General features: G+C 39.1%; 1 protein-coding gene across 1 annotated transcript in view; it reads left to right on the plus strand.

The window, feature by feature from the left end:
- The first annotated feature begins 5404 nt into the window (after positions 1-5404).
- LOC107594491 (anoctamin-1-like) overlaps positions 5405-14198 on the plus strand; it is a 47376-nt gene continuing 38582 nt past the window's right edge. The window contains exons 1-2 of the mRNA XM_016284559.1: positions 5405-5678; positions 10100-10266. Coding sequence (XP_016140045.1) covers positions 5600-5678; positions 10100-10266 — 246 coding nt within the window. The 5' untranslated portion in view covers positions 5405-5599. The remainder of the gene's footprint in view (positions 5679-10099; positions 10267-14198) is intronic.

The following is a 14198-nucleotide window of genomic DNA, read 5'->3' on the forward strand; positions in this document are numbered from 1 at the left end:
GCTATATTTTTTCACACTTCTCATTCTCACTAATTCAAGTTTTTACATGAATGAATCTCTGAAGGGAACCAACTGTCTTCAGAAAGGTTTCGATGGCATTTTCATTTTATCTGATAATGTAGCGTTAATGAGCAGCACTGCTTTGTTTATAGCCGTTACCGGGGAAACCGCTGTATTTCTGATGTTCCAAAAGTGCCTTCTGCTGGCAGAGAATCAATGTACATTTTCAATAATCCCATCTGCAGTTTTTGTTCAGACCAATGTGAAAATCCACCCTCTTAACCCTGTTTTAAATTAATATCATAATTTATACTTCAGACTCTCTTTTCTTAAAAAATGTTTTAAAGGCTCAATTGTGAGGTTTATCATTTTCTAATTTATTTTGTTTTTGTGAAAACTGTAAATCAATTGCTATTTCGTGGTCTACAAAATGAAAGAAAGCTATTATAATATGTACATGAAAAATGAGAAACATTGGACAGAACTGTGGGGCACCATTATGCTGCCGCAAGCATCACAACAAAAAAAAGAACCTCAAGGCTAAATTTGTAAATGTGTGCAAATACATAGGGTCCCATTCATATATTTTGCCTGGGGCCCCCAAATCACTAAATCCGCCCCTGGCAATGGTGGAGATCCCTTGACGACCACATGAGGGATTTTTTAGTGTCTTGCTTTACTTTGTTTCCTGACCACTCGTTAAGCGGATTTTACCATGCCAGGCTTGAGCAGATGAGGGCACACCTGCCCACCGAGGATCCTCTGGAAAAGTTTGTGGACTTTGTGGAGTGTGTGTTGGCCACCTGTGGATCGTCTCAGTTACTGCTGTAACCCTTGTTCCCTGAATGAGGGAACAGAGATGTTACATTGATACTGATGTATAGGGTCATGCTTGGAAACCCCAATAACCTTCAGTTAAGAAGAGAAAGAGCCAATGAACTGTGGTTGGTGAGATTTGCATGCCAAATTTCCTCCCTGTGACCCATGGGGTATATAAGGAAGTCGGCAGCACACTCACCTCAGATTTACAGCTGAGGAGCCGAGATGGGATCCCGGCACCCCAGAGTTGGCCCGCGGTTGTGGCATGAGGGATGTATCATCTCCGTTCTCTCATTCAAGAAACGAGGGTTACAACAGTAACCGAGATGTTCCCTTTCATTCAATCATGTTCGACGTTACGTTCCCTATGGAAAGCGCCACAACCAATGGCCCTTCCCAGGACCCCATGTAAGGCAACAAAGTCTACTGTAACGTGGGACAGACAAGCAGTCCATACTGTTCCTGAAGTAATTTCAGATTTCTCTGATTTATGACAAAGCACTGTGGAAAGCGTGCCCGTGAAAGGGAAAACATAATCAGAGAAAACTGTGGAGAACTACATACGAACTGACAGATGGCAGTAACAATGTATGGAGATGGTCTGCAACTGTGTTCTACCAACTGGAAGAACAAAATAGAGGTATTTGCAAGGGAAAAGCTTTTGCAAGGGAAAGACACAGTGTACACTATGGAAAAATACATGCACAAGATTACCAAACCAGGAATCCAAGTGCGGAGCACAAGGCCATATGCAGGGGCTGACCAACAAGGCATTCACACACAAAGTCAGGTGTCAGACAAAGAGCTGCTCAGATGTTCTGAAACACTGCATATGGTCCACATAGATGCGCATGGCACGAACAGGACACAGCAATGCGAGGGCTGGGTCAACAAACGATTCTCCACTCGGCCCTCCATGGAGGAAGGAGCGGCGCTTTCACCATCTCCTGAAAAAGAGCAGTTCCCTCCATCTCCAGGTGGACTGTCTCAGGGAGGCTTTGGCTGCCGCTTGGAGGGTTTAGCTGCAGACCATGAGACTAGGGTGTCACCTTCCAATGGAGCAGGCAACAGGAGGACACCCTCGACAACGAGCAGACAATGAGGCAGCACCCAGAGGCTTGGTGGAAGAAACATCACACTGAGGCAAGAAGTGTTTAATTGTCTCCGTCTGCTAAAAAGAACTCCTTAGCGAAGTCCTCGACAGTGTTGCTGAACAATCCAGCCTGTGAGATGGGGGTGTCAAGAAAGTGAACTTTGGACCCTGGACAACAGTACGGGCCTGGGAGCAAAATTTGGTTGACCCTCCTGTTATCTCTGTCAAGACGGCTCTGAAAAACATTTTAGAGCCAAGGAGCCCATTCCTGACTCCAGTGTCCCTAGCTCCTTTGCCATGGTCACAGAAGCCTTGCCTGACTCCAGAGTCCCTAGCTAAAGAGGCTGCTCCTGAACTAATAGCCTTGTGACACCAGCGCCAACCTGGTGGTTCCCTGTACTGCCAGCTTTGCCCTGGCTTCTTGTACTGCTGGCTCTGTCTTGGACTCCTGTACTGCTGGCACCTCTCTGTATTCCTTGTACTGTCCTGGAGAATTACTGTCCTGCTGGAGCAGCTTTGGTCACACCCTTCACCACTCTCTCATCTTTTTAAGTGGGAGAACTTGCACAATTGGTGGCTGACTAAATACTTTTTTGCCCCACTGTACATAAACAAACATTTTGGTGAATTAGAGTAACTTTTTTCTAAAAAATATCTGTGCATTGTATGTGCCGTAAAGGAGGTATTGACAAGATTGCAGCTGTAGTAAGCCAGACTGGCCACCAGAAACCTACTACAATATTTGGAATATGAAAAAAAAAAAATCATTCATTTCATCAATTCATTCTAGTATTTTTTCAAATATTTTTTTTTAGTTATGGCAACAAAAAAAATTTAACTCTTGAGTGCTACAAGTTTTACAATGTGTATTATTAAATGTTAAAAGTTATTGTAATTGCAATAATTTTTACGTTTTAAACCAGTTGATGCATCGTGCACCGTAATACTGCATTAAAGCTTTCCCGGGTATAAATTTGCAGCTAAAATACACGTAGGAGTTTTGAATTAATATTTTTTATGTCGAAATACAATGGTTGCATACTGTTAAAAATTAATCGTGGTATTGATATCATTGTAGGAATGTCGACTCTATAACAGTGGCAAGGGAATGTGAATGTACGGCAAATATCGAACCTAAAAATAACTTTACGGAACTGCAATACTGTATGATATCACATATGCCAGTGTGATATTGCTGACATATAAAAAGTCACTTTAGAACTAGAAATGACAGTTGTGCCTGGACTGTGTCATTGCAAGTAAGAAAAAAGTGTGTGAGAGAGAAAAGTGTGTGTATAATTACCTGTTCTTTCGGGTAAAATTATATATAGGAAAAAAATCTGCTTGACGTGTCCCTGAGGATATCAATAACTTATCCGTACTTACAGGTTGAGGAGCTTCCAGGTTACTTGCATGTACATGTACATTGATCAGTAAGGAGTGAAGTGTCATTTGAGTTGGCTTTACTGAGCACTGAAATCTGGCTCTTAAAGATCAAATAGTTTCAGCACTTTTCGAACCCAAATGAACCTGTATTTTGAACAAATCTATTGAGTGAATGATTCAGTGACTCACTCGTAACAACAGTCAGGCCCTGTCCTAAATGGCACACTTCGGCCCTGTCCCAAATGGAACACTTCATGTGCACTTGCGGTCTTACGGACTTACAATGGCCGCCGCGTGCATGTGTCCCTTAAGTCCACGAGACCATAGGGTGTCTCATTTGTCATTTTAGCGTTCAGAAGTGTGCTCGCGAGCGCCCCCTTTGCGGCCGTTATGCGCCCTCAATCGACACTTCTGCCGAGCCTGCACTGGTGCGAGCTCCGCAGCAGACTTCTACCCGACAGTCAAAGCGGCATTACGTCACAAAAGTGCAGACTCGGAGGAAGACCGCGAGGGTTAAGGTGCTATTTGGGACAGGGCCTTCACGAGACCGTAGAGTGTCCCATTCATCATTTTAGCTTTCAGAAGGGTGCTCACAAGCACCCCCTTTGCGGCCGCTATGCACCCTCATTGCGCACTTCTGCCAAGTCTGCACTGAGGCGAGCTCTGTAGCAGACTTCTACCCGACAGTCAAAGCAGCAATACGTCACGAAAGTGTGGACTCAGAGGAAGATCGCAAGGGTTTAGGGTACAATTTGGGACAGGGCCTCATTCGTTGTGCTTGAATGAATCAGTATAATCGGTTCAATTAATGGTTCAATGACTCAAAACAAAGTCACTTGTCACCACCTACAGGATGTAACACTAGGGCCTTTAGCACCGCGGGAACCTTTTCATAGTACCAGAACTAATTGTGGAACTACCCACTTTTTGGCGTTTTCGCACCGCCGGAACTGGGTGCGATTTTAGTACCGGGCTGCCTTTTTCGAGAACCAAATTAGCTCCTACTCCGGAGCAGGGTCTAACCAGCACAACTGGTACTAATCGTGACGCAAGTAGACATTGATTGGCCAAACGCATATGAAAACGCCCTCACCCGCCCTGTTTTAAAACGCCGTGTAAACATACTGTAAACATTGTGTCAACTTATTTCGCAAGTATGGAGAACAGAGATAGATGGACGGACGCTGAAGTGCAGGCACTTGTAGCAAATGTAGCACTGCCAGTTGTCGTTGGAGATTCTTAGTCCTCCTTTCCGTTCCTTCAATTGCTTTACGTATACGTCGACTTTCCATGTCCATTATTGTGAAACCCGCGAGACACAACAAAAACACAGCTCCGATCACAGCGTCCTCCATCCTCCTGTTGTTAATGTTGTTCTTTGTTTACATTGTTGAACGCCGCGCACAAATGACGACGCTGTCGGCCGGCTTACGTCACTTCTTAGTACACACTGTCGGTGCGAATGCAACCCTTTAAATGGTACTGGGAAATAGTTTGCGCAAAATCGTCCCAGTACTTTAGTACTGTACATTTAGTTCTGGAACTAAAGTGGTGCGAAAGGCCCTAAAGTGATACAAACAGTGCTGGTAGCAGTCTTGAAATGCCCCTCTGTCCAATCTGATTTGAGACCTTCAATATTCCAGATTTACTTGACCACAGACATTTTGAATTGATGTTCTTAAAATTTTTTCGGTAGTAGTCATCAATGGTCTGTAATAATACACTCTTACTGGTGTCTAATTAACAAAAACTGCCATTTTTAGAGCAGTTAGGTTATTATGGACATACAGTATTCTTTGTGAAAACAATGGTTTGTTTTTGTACATTTACATTTTTTGCAGTTTAACACATTTTTCTGTGTTTCATAAACGTTTTATCGTTAAAATGGTCAAGCTTACACTCGGAAAATTCGCTGTGGAGTAAAAAGTGTGACAACTAGCCCCGTTTCCCGATAATAGCCGATATGCAATGTATCCCTGTATACTTCATAATATTTAAACAGGCTGTAAGTCCCGTGACTTCAAAACATCATTTAACAAAATGAGATAACCCCGCATTCAACTGGTGTTGCTTCATGAACTGCCCAAATAAAGCGCATCTGGCGTGCGGAAAAGCTCGTGTTTCTTGTAGTGATGTAGATGTGTGTGGTTGGTGGATGAGATAAAAACGCATTCGCACGGATCCAGTCCTCTGCTCGAGACTTCATGTAAATACTCCACAAACGATCGCGGAGGGACGTCACTCTCACTCTCACTCTCACACACACCGCCTACAACTTCCATATATCCACCTGGAAACTAGATGCAACGAACATTAGCACCAATGAAGGGTGAAGATGATGTAAGTACCGCGAGGAAAGATGAGGAGGCTGATGGCTCCGGTGAGTTTCTCATGTTTTGCATTCAGAATCCTGATTGCGCCTTTATTTTTGTAACCATGAATATTGAAGATCGACAGATTATGGATCGCTCCGTAGCCAAACAGAATCCATCACTCAGACAACGTATTTATTTTTAACACGATTGCAATGCCCTAGATTGTTATAACATCCAGGTATGTTATAAATAATGCATTTAAGCAATAACCTGTTGACTGGTGTTATTATTAATAAAATAATACTAATAGTAAAGTCAGATGTGATGAATGGATAAAGAGGCGTGTGTTATTAGGTGAGCAACAGTGTTCTGTGGGTTTAGTGCAGTCACGTATTGCCTTCAGGCGCGCGCGCACGCACACTGAGCATATGAGGAAAATCCATCGCAGCATCATCATCTTCACCTGAGGAGAGAGATGTTGGTCTGAGGGGGCGGGGCATGTCAACCTGAGCTGTCGGAGGGGATTGTCCCATTTGGGGTAGGCTATATGGAGGCATGGCTTTTCAAAAAGAAATGGTTTAAGGGAGAATGTCACTACATTATCTACAAGGATTTTTATAGTAGAATGTGGGAATGATGTATAAAACCTGTAATATTTTCCATATTTGCAACAGTGTTACAAGTTTCATGATTTATTGGCCTTATAACTCACATTGAATGACTACCACAAGGGTGTTTGCCATCCTGAAAATTGCTTTCATTTGTCTGACATCATTATCGTGAATGTAATCAAGCTTCATTAACTAATCTCAACGAGCAAATGAGTATATGGTCCTCTTAAACATAAAACTCTAGGTAATGTTCTGGCTGAAAATGACCAGAAAGCATGTTGCATATCAGTTGGCTATTCAATAGTTGTAGCCTTCGTGTTCCTCTTCTGATGGCAGCTGGTTTTATGTGGCTTCTTGGCGGAACATGCTGTTCAGTTTTGTTTATTAGCTTGTCTACATTGATCTAGGTGATGGATCAGATGGACTAGCAGTTAATAGGGCTGAGATTGATCCGGCAGACTTTGACCAAGCTGGTTAAAGCTGATAAACCACCTTGGACCGGTGACAAACCAGCTATAATGTTCCAAAATTAAGTTTGATTATCCTCTGATGAAATGACAAGGATTTTCCAGCAGGAACGGAAATCTAATTCAACAAAATTTGTTTCAAACTCACTTTTTAATTTAAGAAAATTTCTCTAAAGATTCTTTGCTTATTGCAGCAAATGTTATATAATAATATAACATGAATGTATCTGGGATCATGTAAACTAATGAATTTCACATATAATATGCCATTTTAATAGTAAAGGATGTTCGTATTAATACCCCTAGTTTCCATAGGTCTGTCAAAATTATATATATATATATATGTGTATGTATATGTGTGTGCGTGCGTGCGTGCGTGTGTGTGTGTGTGTGTGTGTGTGTGTATTTTTTTTCTTGGGTTATTTATTTGTTGTGTTTATCATGTTCAAATTTATACTGAGTACAAAGGAAAAAAGGCTTACTGACATTATTGCAGTGACAGTCCCCCTGGAGCAGTCCGAGGTTAAGCATACACACACACTTGTATCCTACAATGACCTACATATGCATTCTAGGGAGAAAAATTTAGGCATGTGTTCTATAGGGCATTGTTTTTGCTTTATTTTTTATTTGAGACTCATTATACAGTACCATTGTTGTATTACCACTCCATTTTTAAAAACATTGATTTATTTATTAGGTTTTAGTCAAGGTGATGAATTTCCAATGCGTGTCTTACATGAATTGCATTTGTTCTCAGCTGCTCTGTAATTCGGTTGGAAGGTATTATTGTTATCAATATATTGACCCCTTGCTGCCCTCTCTGTTTTTACTCCAGAGCTGTGATCTATAAAAAAGCAACAGAAGTTGTTATGGTATTAAATATAGTATGTTCCAAAATTATGAGACCTTATTGAAAATTAAATGTAAACATTTGTAAAAAAGAAAACAACAGTAAAACAAAGAATCATGAAAATAAAAAGAAATATTTAAGATTCTGCACAATTTCTTGGTCCAAAAAAAAAAGGAAACCAATTTAGAATACTGACTGTGTGACCACTTCTGTTTTTAAAAATAGGTTTTTTTACACTTTCATTTTTTATTAAATGTGAACTGTTTGGCTGTCTGTTGCTCTTGATTGTTTATTTTTAATTTGCATTCAAACTTGATTTTTCTCTTTAAGTGTATGTCAAACTAAACTTTACACCAGCTGATTATGTGCAAATCTGTGTTACACGAATAGTCGTTGAGATTAATTTAGCATTGCACTTTAGGTTCCTATTGCAAATCAATAATATTTGCTAATAGTAAAGTCAGATGTGATGAATGGATAAAGAGGCGTGTGTTATTAGGTGAGCAACAGTGTTCTGTGGGTTTAGTGCAGTCACGTATTGCCTTCAGGCGCGCGCGCACGCACACTGAGCATATGAGGAAAATCCATCGCAGCATCATCATCTTCACCTGAGGAGAGAGATGTTGGTCTGAGGGGGCGGGGCATGTCAACCTGAGCTGTCGGAGGGGATTGTCCCATTTGGGGTAGGCTATATGGAGGCATGGCTTTTCAAAAAGAAATGGTTTAAGGGAGAATGTCACTACATTATCTACAAGGATTTTTATAGTAGAATGTGGGAATGATGTATAAAACCTGTAATATTTTCCATATTTGCAACAGTGTTACAAGTTTCATGATTTATTGGCCTTATAACTCACATTGAATGACTACCACAAGGGTGTTTGCCATCCTGAAAATTGCTTTCATTTGTCTGACATCATTATCGTGAATGTAATCAAGCTTCATTAACTAATCTCAACGAGCAAATGAGTATATGGTCCTCTTAAACATAAAACTCTAGGTAATGTTCTGGCTGAAAATGACCAGAAAGCATGTTGCATATCAGTTGGCTATTCAATAGTTGTAGCCTTCGTGTTCCTCTTCTGATGGCAGCTGGTTTTATGTGGCTTCTTGGCGGAACATGCTGTTCAGTTTTGTTTATTAGCTTGTCTACATTGATCTAGGTGATGGATCAGATGGACTAGCAGTTAATAGGGCTGAGATTGATCCGGCAGACTTTGACCAAGCTGGTTAAAGCTGATAAACCACCTTGGACCGGTGACAAACCAGCTATAATGTTCCAAAATTAAGTTTGATTATCCTCTGATGAAATGACAAGGATTTTCCAGCAGGAACGGAAATCTAATTCAACAAAATCTGTTTCAAACTCACTTTTTAATTTAAGAAAATTTCTCTAAAGATTCTTTGCTTATTGCAGCAAATGTTATATAATAATATAACATGAATGTATCTGGGATCATGTAAACTAATGAATTTCACATATAATATGCCATTTTAATAGTAAAGGATGTTCGTATTAATACCCCTAGTTTCCATAGGTCTGTCAAAATTATATATATATATATATGTGTATGTATATGTGTGTGCGTGCGTGCGTGCGTGTGTGTGTGTGTGTGTGTGTGTGTGTATTTTTTTTCTTGGGTTATTTATTTGTTGTGTTTATCATGTTCAAATTTATACTGAGTACAAAGGAAAAAAGGCTTACTGACATTATTGCAGTGACAGTCCCCCTGGAGCAGTCCGAGGTTAAGCATACACACACACTTGTATCCTACAATGACCTACATATGCATTCTAGGGAGAAAAATTTAGGCATGTGTTCTATAGGGCATTGTTTTTGCTTTATTTTTTATTTGAGACTCATTATACAGTACCATTGTTGTATTACCACTCCATTTTTAAAAACATTGATTTATTTATTAGGTTTTAGTCAAGGTGATGAATTTCCAATGCGTGTCTTACATGAATTGCATTTGTTCTCAGCTGCTCTGTAATTCGGTTGGAAGGTATTATTGTTATCAATATATTGACCCCTTGCTGCCCTCTCTGTTTTTACTCCAGAGCTGTGATCTATAAAAAAGCAACAGAAGTTGTTATGGTATTAAATATAGTATGTTCCAAAATTATGAGACCTTATTGAAAATTAAATGTAAACATTTGTAAAAAAGAAAACAACAGTAAAACAAAGAATCATGAAAATAAAAAGAAATATTTAAGATTCTGCACAATTTCTTGGTCCAAAAAAAAAAGGAAACCAATTTAGAATACTGACTGTGCGACCACTTCTGTTTTTAAAAATAGGTTTTTTTACACTTTCATTTTTTATTAAATGTGAACTGTTTGGCTGTCTGTTGCTCTTGATTGTTTATTTTTAATTTGCATTCAAACTTGATTTTTCTCTTTAAGTGTATGTCAAACTAAACTTTACACCAGCTGATTATGTGCAAATCTGTGTTACACGAATAGTCGTTGAGATTAATTTAGCATTGCACTTTAGGTTCCTATTGCAAATCAATAATATTTGCTTTGATACATTTGTGTTTGCTCTTCAACAGGGGAGAAACTCTTGGGTTTCAACAGCACAGAGGAGCAGCCATCAGGCCCGAGAGGACAAGACAGCATGTGGCGAAATGAGAAGTATGAAACTGTCCCATTGGATGTGAAGGGGATTGATGAAGACAATTCTAAAGGCACTAGAGATTCTCTATACCCCCAGGCTGCTGTAAGTCACAACAACAGAGAAAACATACCTCTGCACTCATTTCGTCCACTTTTCAGGGATAAAGACATATTACCGGTTCCTCACCTGTTTTCCTGTCTTTCTAGTACTGCATAATTTGCAAGGCAAACTATGGACAAATATGTGGACATTTGAATGCTTCAGTTTACACTTTTGTAGGGAGCAGGTGATATATGATATTTAAGCTAGGGAGGTTAAATTACATAGTCAAATTTGCATTGTAATTCTATTGTTTATGCAAGGGAAATAATCTTGTACACTTATATCATGGAGTATAATTAACCACATATATTTTTATGAAAACTAAAGCTTGCCAAACACATCTCGGCTAGAACACATTGCCTTCCTTTTCGTACTCCAGATGGTGCAATATACTTTAAGCTCTGCCGAGTTTGCATACCCTTTGGGTGTGCAAAACTACTTGGCATACTAAGAGAGTATTTGAACGTCTTTGCAAATCTGCAGGACAGGCTAGTCACTTTGAAATACCCTCTGAAATGACTTTATAAAAATGTATTTAACCATGTATTTGTGTGCATGTTCATAGATTTGGTACTTTTTGAGTGGTGTGTTACTCCTTATAAGGATTTAACCACATATTCAGGATTAAAATGACAAATCGTCCACAGAAAAATCAAACAGCACTTGTCAAGCAGTAAACTTAATTTTGCATCTTAATAAGCTTTTGACAGCTTCCACCACTCTATCTCATTATTTATAATTCTTTGAGTGCAATTGAATATGTTTTCCCTCTTAGTATTTTGTTCAGAAATCTAGCATGAGACATATTTACAGGAGTGAAAAAGTGTGGCAATAGAAAGAAAAAAAATGTTTATTTAACCTATTTAGCCATAATAAATAATGTCATTTAAAAATCCATTTATATTTATGCATGGGAATTGAGAAATTTCTTTAGTCTTTTTAACTAAAGACTAACATTATTTGTTTGTTGATACCGCCCCTATAGATGTTTGGTCTTCATGTAAATCCCAGCGTTGTGATTCTAACTTCTTCATTACGCAGAACTGGTTTAAAGGGATAGTTCACCCAAAAATGAAAATTTGATATTTATCTGCTTACCCCCAGGGCATCCAAGATGTAGGTGACTTTGTTTCTTCAGTAGAACACAAACTGAGATTTTAATTCAAACCGTTGCAGTCTGTCAGTCGTATAATGTAAGTGGATGGGAATCACGGCTTTGAGAGTCATAAAACATACACAAACAAAACCAAATTAAACCCTGCGGCTCGTGACGATACATTGATGTGTAAAGACACAAAACGATCGGTCTGTGCAAGAATTTATATAGTTTTTTACCTCTGATTTTCACCGCAGTGTCTGAACTGTCCTGAGCGCGTTCGCACTCTAAAATGGACCATTGACACTCTATCTACAATCTCAATTATGAGTGTCAATGGTCCATTTGAGAGATAGGTGGTGGTAATGCACTTATAAGTCTGCGATCCGCCATAAAGCAAGAAGAAGAAGAAGAAGACGCCTCACACGCAGACTGAAGAAGAAGACGCAAATGCACTCAGGACAGTTCAGACATTGCGGTGAAAATCAGAGGTAAAAAACTACATAAATACTGTTCAGTTTCTTGCACAGACCGATCGTTGTGTGTCTTTACACATCAGTGTATCGCCGCGAGCCACAGGGTTTAATTAGGTTTTGTTTGTGTATGTTTTATGACTCTCAAAGCCATGATTCCCATCCACTTACATTATATAACTGACAGACTGCAACGGTTTGAATTAAAAATCTCTGTTTGTGTTCTACTGAAGAAACAAAGTCACCTACATCTTGGATGCCCTGGGGGTAAGCAGATAAACATCAAATTTTCATTTTTGGGTGAACTATCCCTTTAAGTGGTTTAATACATGGGCTGGAAACCCGAAGGTCCTGGAATCAAACCTCACAGGGGATGACGCATGAATTGTAGAGTTACTGAGTTCCAGTCTGTTCTTAAGCAAAGTGCACTGAATGTTCTAAAAACACTGTGCCTGCAGTAAACTATACTAGGTACATCTATTTTTCTTTTTTTTTTTGGTTGGAAGCATCTGCTAAATAACAAAAAGATTTCTGTGTCCCGCATTTAAGCAGAAGGAACAAACTTTGAATCTGTGCTGCTCAATGCAGGATGGAAATTGAATATGTTCAGCTGATTGCCTCTTTGTCCTGATAAATGTATTAGTGCACTGCTCATTTGTTGGAAAAAAGAAGTAGACTTTTAGTCAGTGTCACCTTGTTGTTATTGGTTTCGAAGAAGATGTACTCTGTTTCTGTGTAAGACAAACCCACTTGTAAATACTTGCAAGCATCAGTAAATTGTTTTATAGTTTCTGTAATCTGTACTGGAACGCAAATATACACTACTGTTCTAAGAAGTTTGAGGTTAGTAAAAGTTTAAATATATTTAAAAAAAAGTCTATTATACTCAGCAAGGCATTTATTTTAACAAAGATAAAGTAAAACTGTAAAATTGTGAAATGTTATCACAGTTTAAAATACATGCTTTAATGTATTTTGAAATGTAATTTATTCTTGTGATGGCAAAGCTGAAAATTCAGCAGCCATTACTTCAGTCTTCAGTGTTAAGATCTTTCATTCTAACATGCTGATTTAACACATGAAGTAACATTTCCAAGTAGCATTATGTTGCTTACTGTTTGTGTAAAATGTTTAATTATTATTTTATTCTTTAATGTCTAGAAAGTTCAAAAGAGCAGCATTTGCTAATTTGAATTTTGACATTTTGTTTTCTTTGTAGCAATATTAAAGTCTTTACTGTCACTTCAATTTAATATATCTTTGCTGAATAAAATAATTAATTTCTTAAAAAAATGCTGACCCCAAAATTAATCAAGAGTGTAAGTGCACCAATAGGTTTCTACATAGATGAGATCTTTTTCCCTCATAAAAATTAGCTGTAATTTGTTAACTAGGATTTATTTGGTGGGTAGTACCTCTCTTGCCCCATGTTTCTATGTGTCCTTGTTCAAACTAACAACACCCCAAACTCACAGCACTCAAACCAACAGAACATTGAAAGCACCACAGAGCCACAGTGTTTACCATATACTGGAAAATCAGCCTATGAATGGTTTACGTCTCAGTGAAGTAAGCTGGAATAGAATAGTGTTTAATATAAATACACCTTTAAAGGGCCAGAAATCTGAAAGTCATACTCTGAGTACACAGGCAGGTTTATGTCTGTTTTTGTAATAGACGTAAAGATTACTTAAAGGGGTCATATGATGCGATTTCAATTTTTCCTTTCTCTTTGGAGTGTTACAAGCTCTTGGTGCATAAAGAAGATCTGTAAAGTTGCAAAGACTGAAGTCTCAAATCCAAAGAGATATTCTTTATAAAAGTTAAGAGTCAGCCACGCCTACCTAAAACGGCTCTTTCTAACACGCCCCCACATATCTACGTCACTGTGGTTCAAAAAAGCCCGCCCGCCGCCACTCACTCAAGCCGGCCTCTGCTCACTCTTGCCCGCCGTGTGTGACGCTGTGTTTCGTTGTGAAAGCGAAACTACTTTGTTTGGCCTTCCAAAAGAGGACACGACTAGAAATCAGTGGTTAAGTTGTATTTACAACACTGTTCCAGAACACTTCAACCCAAATATTCAGATGTGTGCAGCACATTTTATGGAGGACTGTTTCCTGATCCTGGTAGAGTAGACTACAATGCCGGCTGTTCTGACTCACAGACTGTAAGTAATTTTTTTTATATTTAAAGAATTTGCCACTGATGATTCAAACACGAGTTTTGAGCAGTGTAGAGTAGCGCTTGGTGTTTGTCATTTCTCCGATCACAAATGCAGACATGGTTTTATGTTTACGCGGCGCAATGCAACGCCACGCGTAAAAAGACAGTATAAGTCATTATAATCCGTAATTATGTCCCCA

This window comes from Sinocyclocheilus grahami, unplaced genomic scaffold (assembly GCF_001515645.1).
Source record: "Sinocyclocheilus grahami isolate Dianchi unplaced genomic scaffold, SAMN03320097.WGS_v1.1 scaffold184.1, whole genome shotgun sequence".
Lineage (NCBI taxonomy): Eukaryota > Metazoa > Chordata > Actinopteri > Cypriniformes > Cyprinidae > Sinocyclocheilus > Sinocyclocheilus grahami.